This window comes from Alligator sinensis, unplaced genomic scaffold (genome assembly GCF_000455745.1).
Source record: "Alligator sinensis unplaced genomic scaffold, ASM45574v1 scaffold752_1, whole genome shotgun sequence".
Taxonomy (NCBI): domain Eukaryota; kingdom Metazoa; phylum Chordata; order Crocodylia; family Alligatoridae; genus Alligator; species Alligator sinensis.
Genome location: NW_005842000.1, coordinates 354,412 through 369,694, shown reverse-complemented (window position 1 = coordinate 369,694; position 15,283 = coordinate 354,412). Strand labels below are relative to the sequence as shown.

Below are 15,283 nucleotides of genomic sequence, written 5' to 3'. Positions count from 1 at the left end.
AGCAGGAATTAGGGTCTATTTGAATAATAAAATGTTCTCATACACTCCCTTGCTTGTGATGAGGTTTCATAATTGGGTCAGTTCTTGGTGCTCCCTGTTTAACAAAAAAAAAAAAAAAAAGTGTGTGTATGTGTGTCTGTCCTACACTGTCTCAAAAAGTTCAATCTCTGGATCCTCAGCCTCAGAGTGTGAGCAAGAAGTTTTAGCTTTCTAGCTATCCAACTGCAGCTAAAAGGCCAGTGTCAGTTCCTTTCTATCTGTCTCGGGTATTTATTTACATGATCCTCATTAGTATGGTATCTGAACACCTTGCAGTCCTTGATACGTTTCTCCTCATTGTGCCCTGCGAGGTAGGCAAGTACTGTTGTTATTCCCCATCTTATGCCTGGGAAACTGAGGGACTCGTATAAAGCGACGTGGTCCAGGTCACAAAGAAGACCTTTGTCTGGGACATGGGAAGCCCAGGTTCAGTTCTGTTTTTCAGAGTGGCCTAACCACTGGACCTTTCTTCAGTCACCACAAATGAAATGCACACAGAGTCCTTTCGTCTCTGAGCCGGGATGAAATGGACTTCAGCCCACGAAAGCTTGTGTGCGGGGGAGAGAGAGAGGACAGTAGTAGATTTAGATATCTACTTTGCTTAGTGTGCATCTAAGATGCAAATCTACCCTGCCTTCTCCATGATGAACAAGAAAAGGACTAGCCTACCAATTGTTGCCAAAGAACTCCAGTTCCCTTTAAACACAATACCTTAGAAAGGCACCTGCAAAATCTGTCTTTTCTACAAGCCATGTTAAAATCTGACTTTGCTTAGCTTTGCACACTTCCTTTATCCATTTCTTTTAATTGACTTTATTTAATCGCAAGACTATAGTATATGTGGTTAAGCTGTTTCACTTAATTTTTCTTAGTTGGATTTTGCAATGTGAACGTTTTCTGATTAAAATTTGATTGGGGTGGGACAGATCTAAGGTGAAACTCACTTCAGCACATAAGGGACCCTAAGCACTTTGTGCCAAACTTAAGTGAACTTTATCCAAGACCCAGTTCTCGGTTTAATTAGGCTATAGTTAGACAAATATATATTTCTAAAATGTTGTCTTGCTATTGAAATCTTTCTCAAATTTCAGAATTTAACCAACCCTTTATTATTGATATTTCAACCAACACTTGTTTTAAAATCAGCATTATTTTTATTGGCTATTTGGCCATTCACGAACAGAAACATTGGTTGCTTGTGGGTTTTTTGGTTTTGTTGTTCTGTTGGGGGGGGGGTATAGACAATGCTTTCTTAAGTTGGTAACAACTTTGAATTCCTCAGACTTGCATGCCCAACTTGAGACAGTAGGGGCCTTAATATTAGTCTCAGAGCCTGCAAATCAGGTCTGTTCAAGGTGTCTCAGGCTGGGCATCCCAAATCATTAGTTACTTTTGGAAAATCTTGGCCTAGGGTGATATGTACTTTGTGGCACAGGTACCTCTGATTTTTTTTATTATCATTATTATTGTTTACCTTCTCTGCTCCCCTGCTGACAAGGATTCTTGTGTTTATAGAAGCACAGGGTCTCTAGAGGAAGGGGAACTCATTTGTCACTCAAAACATATGTTTTGGGTTTGCTTTTGGACTCCAGAAAAAATTACATCAGTCCCCAGCAACCTTTAATTGTTAGTAGGAATGCAGGGGGTGAAATAAGGGATTTTTTTCAGTCAAATGTCCTATTCTAGATAGGTCATGATAACAACATTTAAGGAACTGTGACTTCTTTTAATTTCTCTGTTTTAGTTTGCCAAAATATTTCCTAGTTATCAAAAACTAGTGTTGGGAAAATTTAGCTTGTTGAGTTCAGATAGTTACATCTGAAAGGATTTTTCTAATCTATTTTAGTAATATTGCTCTTCAGCATGCCTATGCACAAATGAAAACATTTTGGGGGTGTCAGACTAAGCTAATTGTTATTTTAATAGGATTAGTCCAACATTTGTATTGATTTATAAACAGGAGAGTCTGAAAGTTTAGTTGTAGGAGAAATGGATACCACTTTTAGGTATAGAAAGAGAGGGCAAATAATTTGGAAGATTAACTTTTATGATCCTTCTACTTTTGCCAGTAGTTTACTAACAAATGTGAAATGATTTTAATAGTTATACTTAATTGTATTAATATTTTTAAAATACATAGTAAAGGAGTAGTGAGGGCTTTCAGGTAAGCACATTTTTCTTCTCTGAATATGTCTATGTATTAAAATTATTCCTTAAAATAATGTAATCCACATTTTCAGATATTCAAATGGAATTTATCGTTCATTCTTTTTCTCCATAATCAATAAAAGTACTTTATGGAAACTGGTTGTTGTCTCTTAATTGAATGTTGTAGTAGTTGTTTGTAACAGTCTCATTGTACCTTTAATTACCGTTTAACAATACACAAAGTATATCAGAAAGTCTGTGATGGAAAACACAATCATAAGCGAGCAAGTAGCTGTGGTAAACAAGATAACATTTTTTTTCAACTGCCGTTCCAGAAATACTAGCTAGAACGTACGAGAATTGTGCAAAATTACAGATTATGAGTTTTCTGTTAGGCTGATGTTGGGACACATCTAATGACATCCTGAACAGACGTCATACCTAGAAACTTCACAAAAGCAAACATCTCCCTGCCTATCTCCCCCCCCCCCCCCCCCTTTTTTTTTTTTTTTAGCTAGGGTTTAAAAATGAAAAGTGGGGGAGACATGTTCATTAGTTATATCCAATACTTCAGATCATGACTACTTCACTTCTATCATCTGGCTGTTCTAGGAGGTGATTTTTTTCTACTAGAAGTTTGCTGTATGTTGATGTCTCACATCCAAATAATTGTCTGAGTTTCTCATACACACACAACGAACACTTTGGGGGGAGCACCTTTCATCTGAAGCTCTCAAAATAATTTTGCAAAGGTAAGCAGTTGTACTGAAAAAAGTGCAAAGATGTTCTACTGTGCCTTTATCCACTGGACTCGGCTGCCATATAGCATGGATTGAATTTAGCAGGAACGCAGATCTAAATGAGGAAGACATATTAGAAGTTTTAAAATGGTGCGTCTAACGGCTTCATGTTTACCGGTAATGTGTTTTTCAGTGTGATCACCCTTTACTTGCTAGGAGTCTTATTTGAGGAATCATTTTTGTTAGACAGTCTCACTTAGGACATCTGACCTATCCTGCCGCACCACAGCAGGTTTCATTTATCTTCATTATCCCTAAAAAATGGGTCAAATTTGATCTCAACTATCTAGTGAGGGCAATGTCACGGTATTTTCAATAGTCTTTTTTCTGCATTGTGTTACTTTTTGTATTGTATTGTATGTCTATGGATCCTGCTTTTGGACTAAGAGCCCATGCTGCTTACTACACTGCACATTTTTAGAGTCTTGCTTTAACATAACTCCATTACTATTATTTTCCCTCCAAGTTTGACACACAATGTCTCCCTGCCCATTTTATATAATTTCTTTTTAAATATTATTGAAAGTCCTTTTTAAATTTTGCTGTAAATTTACTGCAATTGTAAGACATTTGGGGAGAAAAAATCCTTTTTATTCTTCAGCTGCTCCTGGATTTTGTCTGTTCTTAAGATACAGTATCTAAAGCTTTAGATACTGTATTCCCATGCAGGTCTAATGTGTTCTGAATGAAACTGGAGTTACTATATACTCTATTCTTACAATCACAATTCTATTACAATCCTTTGTAACAATTTCTTTTGTTGTGCCGTGGTTGTATTTGACCCCAATTCAGTAATGCCATCACAAACATCTGTATCTCCCTACTTCTTCACTTGTGTTTTCTCCCACTGAACATTCATGTCTATTTGGTCCTTCAATCACAATACACTTGCATCTGACTTTGACTTCAACTCTCCTCTCTTTATTGTCTGTAAATAGGATTAGCATATTCTCAAACCCATCCACTAGGCTTGTAAAGAAAACAGCAAATAATCATAGAGCCAGAGTGGACATCTGCAGCTCGCAACATCTCTTGCAGACTTAACATTGAAGCTCTTAATATGAAAGGATTAATAATTGCTGCTGGATCATTTATTAAGCTAGTTGTACAACACCAGTTCAAAGCTCATTGTGAGACTGTGACAAAAACACCTGTCCCATATCTCACTGATTCTTTCAGTCAGCATGTGTATGTTAACATAATGCAGCATTGCAAACTCTGGGTGGAAATTTGCATACCTGAGTTAAAATATAGCTACTCAAATGGCCTGATTTGCTACAAGTAAGCATTTAAATGGAGCAGGAGTTACATATGCATCCAGATTAAAAGTTTGTAAACTTGATTTACTGGAAAAGATGCATGCAAGTGAAAAGCTAAAAAATCCGTATTTTCTTAGCCACAATTATAGGGTCTGGGTCAAATTTGGCAGCTGACTTTCAGATGTATGCTGGAATAAAAGTGTTTTATAAAGAATTAAGCATTAAAATCTACTTGTTGGTTTTACTTTGTTTATGGTACAGCCTAACTTCCTTTAAGCACTTTTAAAATGCTTTACCACCTGAGAGCCACTTATCATAGAATAATTGGAGATGGGAGCTAAAATTTTCAAGCCTTAGTGCCTAAAATAAGTAGGGCATTAAAGCCATATTTTGATCTCTACACAGAAGAGGTCTGATCTTTTGAAGTATAGATCCACCGTCAAATCCCCTTGATTCAGTATGACATGGAGAGGTGGTCAGCACCTATGACAATGGGATCCTAGAAAGACTATCTCTTCCCAAGAAAAGTAATCTATAATAATGTGTCAAGTTCTGTCCCAGCTGATTCCTATCTCACCTCGACCTCCATGTCATCTTTCGCACTTGAAAATAAAGATGATCTGCAAGCCCAACTTCTTCCAGTGCAGCCTGCCTCTTCTCTCCCAGTACTGATCATTTTCAGCAACTAAAAAATATACAAGAGGGAAAAAACAATTGAGAACTTTTATGAAACCCAAATACAGATATCCAAGGAAAAACTCACAGGCAAATACCTGAAGGGTTAGCACTTGTATAATAAACTGAAACAAAGGCATGTTTACTGTCATAGGGAGAAATACTGTCTCACTAGACACAGAGATTTTAACTCATTGCTTATGGGACTTTGCCCCCCCATTTATAACTAGGAATTGGTTTTGATTGGATGCAGAGGGGCCTTATCACAGACCATGCGTTCTCAAACAATACACGATTTAGCCCACATCTGAGCTGCAATACTTGGGAAGAACTATGCAGATTTATGTATCAAGACCGTGTCTATAGGATTATGCCTGAATGTTGTTTCTATGAAATAAGTGTTCTGTAAAACAATCTTCTAAATGTTTGCTTTTAATTCTAACTACGGCTGCGTCCAGACAAGTGCAACCGTGTGGTAAGTGACGCTGCAGACATGTTTGTGGCGTCACATACTGCACGTTCAGCTGTTTTCCGTGCTGCAAGGGAGCAGCATGGGTGTGGTTTGGGTTTGGGTTCGGGTTCGGGGGGGGCTTGTTGTTTTTTTTCTGACCCCTGGATATCCAGGGGTCAAAAAAAATGTGCAAAGAAAAAGCAGAGAGGTGCACACAGGGGCAGCATGCGCCACTCAAAACTGGGGCTTGGCCGGCCGCAGCCATGCTCCGGTCGGCTGCCAGCCAGGCTCCGAGCAGCAGGATCACCACTGCTGCAGCCCCAGGAGGCCCCCAAGATCCCAGGTAAGGCTGCTGGGGCCAGCACAGTCCTGGCCCCAGCCTCCCCTACCCCGCACCCGGGGTAACCTGCCGTGTGCCACAGGAGGCATGGCACAGGTGTTCCCCCAGGACAACTAGTGATGGCACAAGGTGCACTGCTGTTAGTTGTCCCCAGGGAACCAACTGTCCACGCTTATGTGGACATGGCCTAAGGTGTCACCCTGCCCTACCTTCTGCCAGTCTCTGTTCTGAGGAGTGTTTCCAGTAGCACACCTCTTAAGGGGGAATGCTTTAGAGTAGTCTTGGCACTTACATTTTTTTGCTGGATCTTTTGATTAAGATGAATTCTGACCAACCCCGTTTTGCTGGCTTCTTGGATAATGACATGAAATTGAACTACAGCAGAGTTGTCCAGCTCCGTTCAGACACGTTCGCTTGAGCTTGTAGAGAAGTGTCATTTTCTGCACGTTTAAAAACAGATCTCAAGAGATGTTAATGTTTAGCCGTACTCTATTTTATGTGTAAGCCCCTACAGCCATCTCTTTTGGAGAAAGGCCTACCTCTGGCATATGAAGTGCAAGTGCCTCAGTTGGATTAATGTTTGACAGGCTACAGTGCCTTAATAGTTTGAAGCTAAAGAATAGTATATAAGGATACCAAAAGAAACATCTAATGATAAATGTTTTGTGCGTGGGTGTTTTATATATGAACAAGAGTACTGATGAATGGAAATGTGCAGCAGTCACCTCAGAAGAAAATTTAAAGAAGTCTCATCAGCTCAAGGAAAAGAAGGACATGAAGACATTTATTCTCTGGCTTCATTTAAAGAGAACAAGTTAGAAATTTAAAATTGAAGTGTCATCACAAAAAGCTGCTTTAAATACACTAAGTTATATTAGATCTCACAATCTACCTTACACACACTCGCAGCTATTGAGGAAAGGCTGTTAGGAGGGAACATCCTTATGCTTGAAGCATAAATTACAACAATAATTGCCATGCCCCTGCTTAAACTATTTAAGAAATGCTTTTTAGCTTGTTACAGTAAACTTCCTCATTAAAGCTCAAATCCTGACCTCGTTTGAAGTCAGTAATAAGTTTTGCCTTTGTCTTCATTGCAGCCAAGTTTTCACCGCCCCCTTTTTTTAAGGATTTAATTTAAGCGTATGATTAAATATCATCCCTTCAGTGGGAATAGTTGTGGTTAGTTTTAAGCATAACTAAATTGCTTTATCGTCTCAAAGGGTGTAAAGCTGCAGTACTTAGCAACAGTAAATTTAGAAAATGTTTGGTTTTTAAAACGTGAAGATAAATTTAAGGAAATAGTTGTAAGATGTAAAGTGATTTGATGTCTACTACCATAAATGAAACAAACATAAAATGTATGTAATTTTTAGTCATTGGTTTCTTGGATATTAATATACTTGTGATCTTGAGCCCCTTAGGAAACAGTTTAGTTCCACAGTTTTTAAGTCTTAATGCTGAAGCTCCAAGATATCTGGGATTACTATAACTAGAGAATTAAATCAGCCCATAATGCACATTTGAAATGCAGTTCAGTACTAAATGCTAAAAAAAGCTAATATTTATGAACATACTATACCTGTTGTACCCCTCATCTAAACTCAGAAAAATATGAACAAGAGATGTGCTGTTTAACCATGAAGAATAGTTATCAATGTTGTTTTAGTGTTTGTTTTAGAAGTTAAAATTCGCTATGGTAATTTACTAGCTGAATAGAGATGACAACTAATGACCAATATTTTGTGGGAACGATAGGGACTCTATAGTAAAATTTAAAAAACATTTCCCCCCCCCCCCCCCCCCCCACCAAATATAAGTGTTTACCTCCAAAAATCCTTTTGCACTGAATGCCTGTATACATTTAATCTCTTTCCATTTACATGACAATGAAATGTGCCCTATCATACACCCTGGATTAACAGATATAGCTTTCATAAGTATGAATAAAAGATTGTGTGCGCAGGAAAGGGAGAACAGAATTAAACAGAATACTCTGAAACATCCATAAACATCATTCACAATGACTTCGTATAATAAACCTTCCTGTCAATTTAGGATGGGTTTTTCATAGGATTTGATTTTGAAGCCTTTACTCAATGAGTACTTTTGTTGACTTGATGGAACTACACTTGTGTGAAGGCTGCAGCTCTGCACATTTAATGTTGAATATGACAAAATGAGTCACATGACAAAATGTGGACTATCTCCTTGTGCTTTCCTATGCCAGTCCCATTCATAATTGCCTGCTTGTCCATTACTTTCATAAGTATTTTGAACCTCTCTTCCATGTTGCCCCTTTTTGGACTACACTGGCCAAATCGCTCCATTTAGTCTGCCTTTTTCCTTTGACTTTCTCCAGATGCACTTTGATCACAAAGCCTGCAAAAAATTGCCCACAGATAATGCTATGTAGAGGACCATTGCAGATTCCTGATATATATGTTAAGATTACTAGGATCAAGTTGTACAATGGCTAATCTATGTAATCATTTGATTTTATGATTTATACCCTTGTCCTGCCTCCCTTTCCCTTTTATTGTTGGCTATATTGAGGTGTTGTGTCTAGTCTTAATTTGTAAACTCTTTAGGACAGTTAGCTTGTCTTTGTAACTGTTTGTAGGCCTGATCCTGAGTAAGGCCAAGTACTGCCATATTTCAAACAGTACAAACTTCAGATAATGTTAGAATCCAGGTGAGCCAAGTCTTCCTAGCATTTAAATCAACTTATTAGATAAATTAAGGATGTCTCCAAGTCTAATAGACTTAAAACTCATTTGGTATTGGCCCAGTGATTCAGATAATGGGTATCTTACTGCTTGTGTGCAAAGAACTGTTCCATACCATAGAATATTAAGTTCTCAAATATCTGGTTTTACATTTTTCCTCCCAATTTATATCAACATATAACAGTATATAGGGTGGGGATTTTTTAAAACCCCCACAAATACAAAGCTCCCTATCTTTTTGCACTCTTGTGAGTGTATTAGTTTGTTATAATACACTAATGAATCTCTGGTTTTTATGCTTGTATAACAAATTACAACATAAAAATGTAGTTAAAGATTAAGCTTAACTGAACCATATTTTCTGCGTTTGACAATAGATTGGTGGTATTTAAATGATGCGAGACTGCTGCCTTAAATCATTATTTGCATTTTTATTGTAATTTAGATGTTTTGAATGCTTGATCTCTGCAGCTGGCTTTTCCCACTTTTATCTTTCTATACAGTATATTTACTGCTGGTCAACATTATTCTTCTTAACTTGCAAATGAACAGATTACAGTGGTATGAAATAAAAAATAAATGCTTCAAGTACAGAAAGTTTTTTCATATTAAGAAGGATTTGTTAATGCCAGCTATTGCTAATATGTCCAGAAAAACATCAGGGGGGACAGCTTTTTAATTTAAATATCTTGAAGTGTACTAGTGCCGGTGAAAAATCTGACTTAGCAATGCATCATTTGCAGTTCAGATAGAAATGCCATCGTCTCTCTATGCTTTGCTATTTTTCCAGATAACATGGTTACTTGGGGTTTTGTGTGTGTGTGTGTGTGTGTGTATATACATATAATTTTTGTTTTTGTCTTACAGGTCTCGAGTCATCTCGTCCAAATTTAATTCTTGGTTTAGTGATTTGTCAAAAAGGAAAACGCCCTGCCTCTGGCTTGGAGTCTGAAAAAGTAGAGGAAAAGCGAAGCAGACTTCAAATACAGGAAGAAACTGATGTACCAACATATTCTAAAGCGCCTATAACTTCACTGCAAGAAAAGAAACTTCCAAAATATGCAATTTATTCTTCAGATTCAGCTGCAAGTACAACACCACCTGGATCTCCACCACCCCCACCCCCGCTTCCCATTCCAGAACCATCTACAGTCACACCGTCAGTGTTAAAAATATTGTCATCAATTAAAAGCGGAACCTCCTCCCCCATGACACTGCCAGTTCCAACTACAGCGACTGCAACAGTCACTGCCACAACTGCTTTGTCTTCTGCAACTTCATCTTCAAAAACAGCCACACCCCTTGAGCACATCCTGCAGACTCTTTTTGGGAAAAAGAAATCTTTTGAATCTGCTGCCAAGGACTCTGAAACTGTGCAGTCTTCGAATCAGGAAGCTCAAGCTACCATTGGTGAAGGAGTATCCGCTGTTCCTTTGTTAGATCCCATTGTACAGCAGTTTGGGCAGATGTCGAAAGATAGAGCTATAGAAGAGGAGGAAGATGATAGACCGTATGATCCTGAAGAAGAGTATGATCCAGAGAGAGCTTTTGAAACAGAGACTGGGGAAAGTGAAAAACTGTATGATCTTGAAAAGCACTCTGAAATATCACAGCAAGAGGATGAAGCCTACGATCCCGAAGATGAAACGATCCTAGAAGAAGCAAAAGTCACTGTTGATGATTTACCCAATAAAATGTATGCAGATGCTAAAAGCAGTGTTTTGGAAACATCTGCCCCATTCGTGCCCGATATAGCTACTACGTCATCCTTGGTAGAACAGCAAAAAATGCTGGAAGAATTAAACAAACAAATTGAAGAGCAGAAAAGACAACTGGAAGAACAAGAAGAAGCCCTAAGGCAACAACGAGCAGCTGTTGGTGTTTCAATGGCTCACTTTTCGGTGTCTGATGCTTTAATGTCACCCCCACCAAAATCATCCATAACGAAGAGTGAGTTATTCCAGCAGGAACAACAGACTGCAGAAAAACCAGATTTACCTTCATCTTCCAATCAGCAGGCACAAGTGGTGAACCAGGGCTGTGACCCAAGACAAATTAGAGATCCACGACAGGCAAGAAGGATGGTAGCAGAGAACAATGACAGTGCTGATTCTCGAATGAAGTCACAAATAGCACATAATGAGCTACCCACCAGAGAAATACCTCCAGTGAGTTATCCAGGTTCATTGCAGACTTCACTGGGCAAGGAGGATAAAACATTAATTTCTCCTGCTCCATCTGGTTACAGTGAGGATAAGTGGGTGCCGAGTGAAAAACCCCCTACGTTGTCTCCAAAAGATGCACCTAACATCAAATTTGAGAAAACTTCTCAAGTTCTTCCAGAAATTGTGACTCCAACAGCTTCTGGAGAAACTTCTGCAGCAAAACCTTTACGTAAAGTCCTGCTTCCAACGCCTCCAAGTACATCGCTTCAGCCTAATTTCCCTCTGTCAAATGATGGTCAGTCCTTGCAAGATATGCATAAAGCACCATGGTCAAATGAGTCACAAGACATTAATGCCTCAGGAGGAAGGGATTCTTTTTCAGGCACCATGTTTATACCTCAGGAAAAGCCAGCTGGTCACTTTGAACCAGAGAGGGGTATGTCTTCATCACAGTATGAAGATCAAAGAAATGCCCAATCCCGCCAGTTTGCAGAACAGAATGAAACTCCTTCTGTTCAAAATGAGGGAGAAAGAGGATCTCTTCCCCAACACTTTGAAGAAAACCGAGGAGGGCCTCCATTCCCTATGTCTGGGCAAAAAGGAGCGCCTCCACCCTTGATGTTTGGTCCACCTCACGGACCCAATTTTCTAGGGCAGAGGGGACCAGCACCACAGTTTCCAGAAGAGCATGGTGCTTCTACGAATAATGATGGACAAAGAGGACCTCCACCAGGGAGGTTTGGAGGGCAAAAAGGGCCTATTCCTTCATTATTTTCTACACAGCATGGACCCTCGCCTCTTTTTGGTGATAATAGGGGCCCTTCACCTTCTTATATGGGTGGTCCAAGAGGAATGTCACCATCTCAGTTTGAAGATCGGAGGGAACCTCACATGGAACAGAGGGAATTCCCAGATCCCCAATATAATGAGATTAGACCCCCGGGACAGTTTGAAGGGCCAGAACCACCCCAGTTTATGGGCAACAGGGGAGGGCCTTCACCGTTTCCTTTTGGAGGTCAAAGAAGACCTCCCCCATCTCAATTTAAAGGACAGAGGGGGGGGCCCCCACCATCTCAGTTTGGAGGTCCAAGAGGTCCACCTCCTAGTCATTTTGGGGGACCAAGAGGCCCTCATCCAAATCAGTTTGAGGGACAAAGAGGTCCAGCTCCAAGTCACATGCCAGGACCCAGGGGACTTTTGCCACAGCCGTTTGAAGAACGGAGAGGGAGTCCGCCACGATTTGCAAACCAGAGAGGTCCAGCACCACTTCAGTTTGGAGGACCAAGAGGAGCTACACCAGCGTTTCCAGAACAAAATGAACCTCCCCCTTCTAGATTTCATTTCCAAGGACAGTCTCCACAAGGTATGAAGCCAACCCCTAGACCACTTCTAGACCTTCCAAGTCATCCACCACCACACAGGAAGGAGATGTGGGATGAAGGTGGGCCATCTACATCGCATTCGAATCTTTCAGGACAAGGACCCGAGTCAGAAGCACAGTGGTCATCGTCACCCGATTTCCGAGAGGGCAAAAACCTTGAATTTAGAGGTCAGGCTTTTGATGGAAGACAGAGAGAGAGATTTGAGGGAGGAAATAAAGAAAAGGGATTAGATCCGTCAGAGACTCAGCAGTCAGAGAACCGACAAGGCAGAGGGTTTGAAGACAGGCGAAGGGATCGAGAACATGGCAGACCTTGGGAAAGAGACCGTGGAAGAAACTGGAATAGAGAGAGGGACTGGGAAAGACACAGGGACAAAGACTGGGATAAAAACAGAGAGAGAAACCAAAACAAGGATCGGGAAAAGGATTCAGAGCGGGCTAAAGAATGGGAACGAAACAGAGACCGAGAGCGAGCCAGAACTAGAGAGAGAGACTCCTACAGGAGGCGTGATAGGGATCGATCAAGAAGCAGGGACAGGGATCGCGATAGAGACAGAGATCGGGATCGAAGCAGAGAGAAAGACAGAGATCGAGAAAGAGACCGTGACAAAGACAGGGGAAGAGATCGCAAAGATCGAAGTAAAAGTAAAGAAACTGGTAAGGATTTGAAACCAGAACCGCAAAAAGAAAGTCAAAAGCCAGCCGAAACAGAAGCGTCGTCATCTTCCACTAATCAGTCGTAGAAACAATTTGTAATTAGCTTGTACTGCATACGCAACAATTTGACAAAAAAAGGCATAATAGCAAGAACTGACATAGCAATTCCTGTAAATACTGTATAGTTTTATCTTCACAAAAACGCTGTTGTAAAGCCAGCCTTACAAAACTTGTTGACAAATGAACAGTTTTTGAACTGTGAGTGAATATATTCAAATATATAAATAAGAACATATTGGACTTTCCCTTGCTGCATTTTGTGCATAATGTTTTTCTTACAGAACTTCACAGCGTTAACTGTTCTGAAATTTTGTTTTTTCTACTTGCATCTTTATCTTAAAATTTCCATTTACAATTATTACAGAAATGGAAAAAGCCTACAAAGAGCATATTGCTTTTTAAGATTATAAAGTTATGTTTTCCAGTAACTTGAACTGTAATTTTATAAGAGAATTTAATCAAGACCTTAGGAGCCATACCTTTACATCTCATTTATGTAGTGTTTCGGTGTAAAAAATCGTTCCTACCGCACTTGCTTTACAAGAGGAGTCTGATATTGCTGTCTTGTGTTCTTACAATGGATGGGTTGTGTGTATTTAAGAAATGGCTGCAGAAGAACAGTGTTATTACTTATTTGCAACTGATGGAGTATTTGAATATGATGTTAAGCTTAAAAGTGCACTATCTTCCTTTTTATAGAAAGGTATTTTGAGTTACAGAATCCAGCTATCAAAAATCCAGATAAGAAACACGGGCTTCTACATAAATAACTTTCATGAGGCTGCGAGGTTTTAAATGTCACTTTTTTGCAAACATATGACTAAAGCAAATACAACACCTCTATAATCAGTGGAGCTTTCAAAAACATCAGAAATACATCGGCAAAGAGTTAAAATTTTGAATATATTGGGAAACTGAAGGAAAGAAAAACAAGTTGGTGAAATATGCTATGAAATCTATTGGCCTTGATTCATGCAGAACGTTGTATGGGCAAAATGTTGCTAGAAATTTAAGAATTTTTCCACTTTTCTCTCATTTATAGTTAAGAAGGGTGTTGCTCCTGAACTAAAATGTCAGTGCTTTTCGTCAGTTCATAATGATGCTGGTGATGTCTTTAAAAGTTGTCCACAGGAGTATGCATATTTGAATAAAGCTCGAAAAGGAAAAGATGGTATTCGTCGTAATGCCCTAACCTAAGAGGGAAAAGCAATTCACTGTGAAATGCAGTACGCCGCTACTTTTCATGTATACTTCAAGTACGTCATTCTGAAATGTGAAATAGAGAAGACCTGCTAATTTATTTGACCGTGTAAATTTACAGTTGGGTAAATATTTTGATATTTTTATAAAAATAGTTTTGCAAATGTAAAATTAGATTTTGATTAACATTTGCGCCTTGAAGTCTACATTAAAAGTAGCATTTATCCCATACAAAGCACTACAGATTTCACACTTTACATTGGTGCATCTCTGAAGTCCTTGCGCACCCAAGGACTTGGCTGATTGAGTAAGACCTGTATGCTAAACCTGTAGTCAGAATGTTTCAAATGCAAAAAGGGGTGATATTAAATGCAAACATCTACTATGGTGTAAGATTTTTTTTAACAAGATGTTTCTAATTTAAAGACATACCTAAAAGTATGCAGAAATCAAGTGTGTTTGTTTAGGTTGACTTGATAGAAATTTCTGTACATTGTATTTTATATTGCAAAATATATCACTGTACATTTAAAATGTGGGACTTCACAGGTTTTTGTTACTGTAAGTAGAATAAACATCTACAGAGAAATGTCGGTTTTTTTCCTGAGATAAATGTAGTTGCATCGGGTATCGCTCGCACGACTATTATAAATTGAGAGGGCGGAGGGGGGCACCGGAGGAATGACTCTGGTGGATGCTTCAAACTGCTCCGCCACAGTGCGACACAAGACGGGGCAAAGGGACCTGGGGTCTGACTCTGCCCGTGTCCCTTCTTAACATTTGTAATAAGGAAGGATGGCGTTTTGCAAAATAAATCCAATTGGCAACTTTTTAGAATTGTACCCCTTCTGAAAGGTAATTAAGGTTTTTCCTCAGGCTTTATTTCCCAGCTGAGCCATCATTGCAACAGACTCCTGCCGCATTAGGGATAAAGCATCTTCCATTTCAAACGGGCTAGAAACCAGCTACAGGCTTGCTCCACCTGCTCAAGCACTAACTGGGGAGCCGGGTTGCTCTGTTTAGCCATTTTTGCTAGATAGACACTGGATAAATGGATGGACGCTTTTATGGTGCGGGAACCGCAGGGGTGGCCGGAAGAAATGTAATTGCGTCCATCCTGCCATGCACGCCAGGGTAGCAAGGGCAGGGCTGTATGGCACCCACCCTGCCACGCATGGCAGGGGCAGGGCTGCATCACATCCATCCTGCCATGCATGCCAGGGTAGCAAGGGCAAGGCTGTATCACATCCACCCCTGCAATGCATGGCAATGGCAGGGCTGTATCGCATCCATTGTGCACTGCATACACGAGTAGCAAGGCTGGGGCTGTATTGCATCCATGCTGCCATGCATAGCAGGATGGATGCGATACAGCCCTG

General features: G+C 39.8%; 1 protein-coding gene across 5 annotated transcripts in view; it reads left to right on the top strand.

Moving 5' to 3' along the window:
* Positions 1 to 14,493, top strand: part of DIDO1 (death inducer-obliterator 1) — a 78,378-nt gene extending 63,885 nt beyond the window's left edge. For all 5 annotated transcript variants that reach the window (XM_025201747.1, XM_006021631.3, XM_014519007.2 and 2 more), the window contains one exon: positions 9,309 to 14,493. In XM_025201747.1, the coding sequence (XP_025057532.1) occupies positions 9,309 to 12,730 (3,422 nt within the window). In that variant the 3' untranslated portion in view covers positions 12,731 to 14,493. The remainder of the gene's footprint in view (positions 1 to 9,308) is intronic.
* Positions 14,494 to 15,283: the final 790 nt, after the last annotated feature.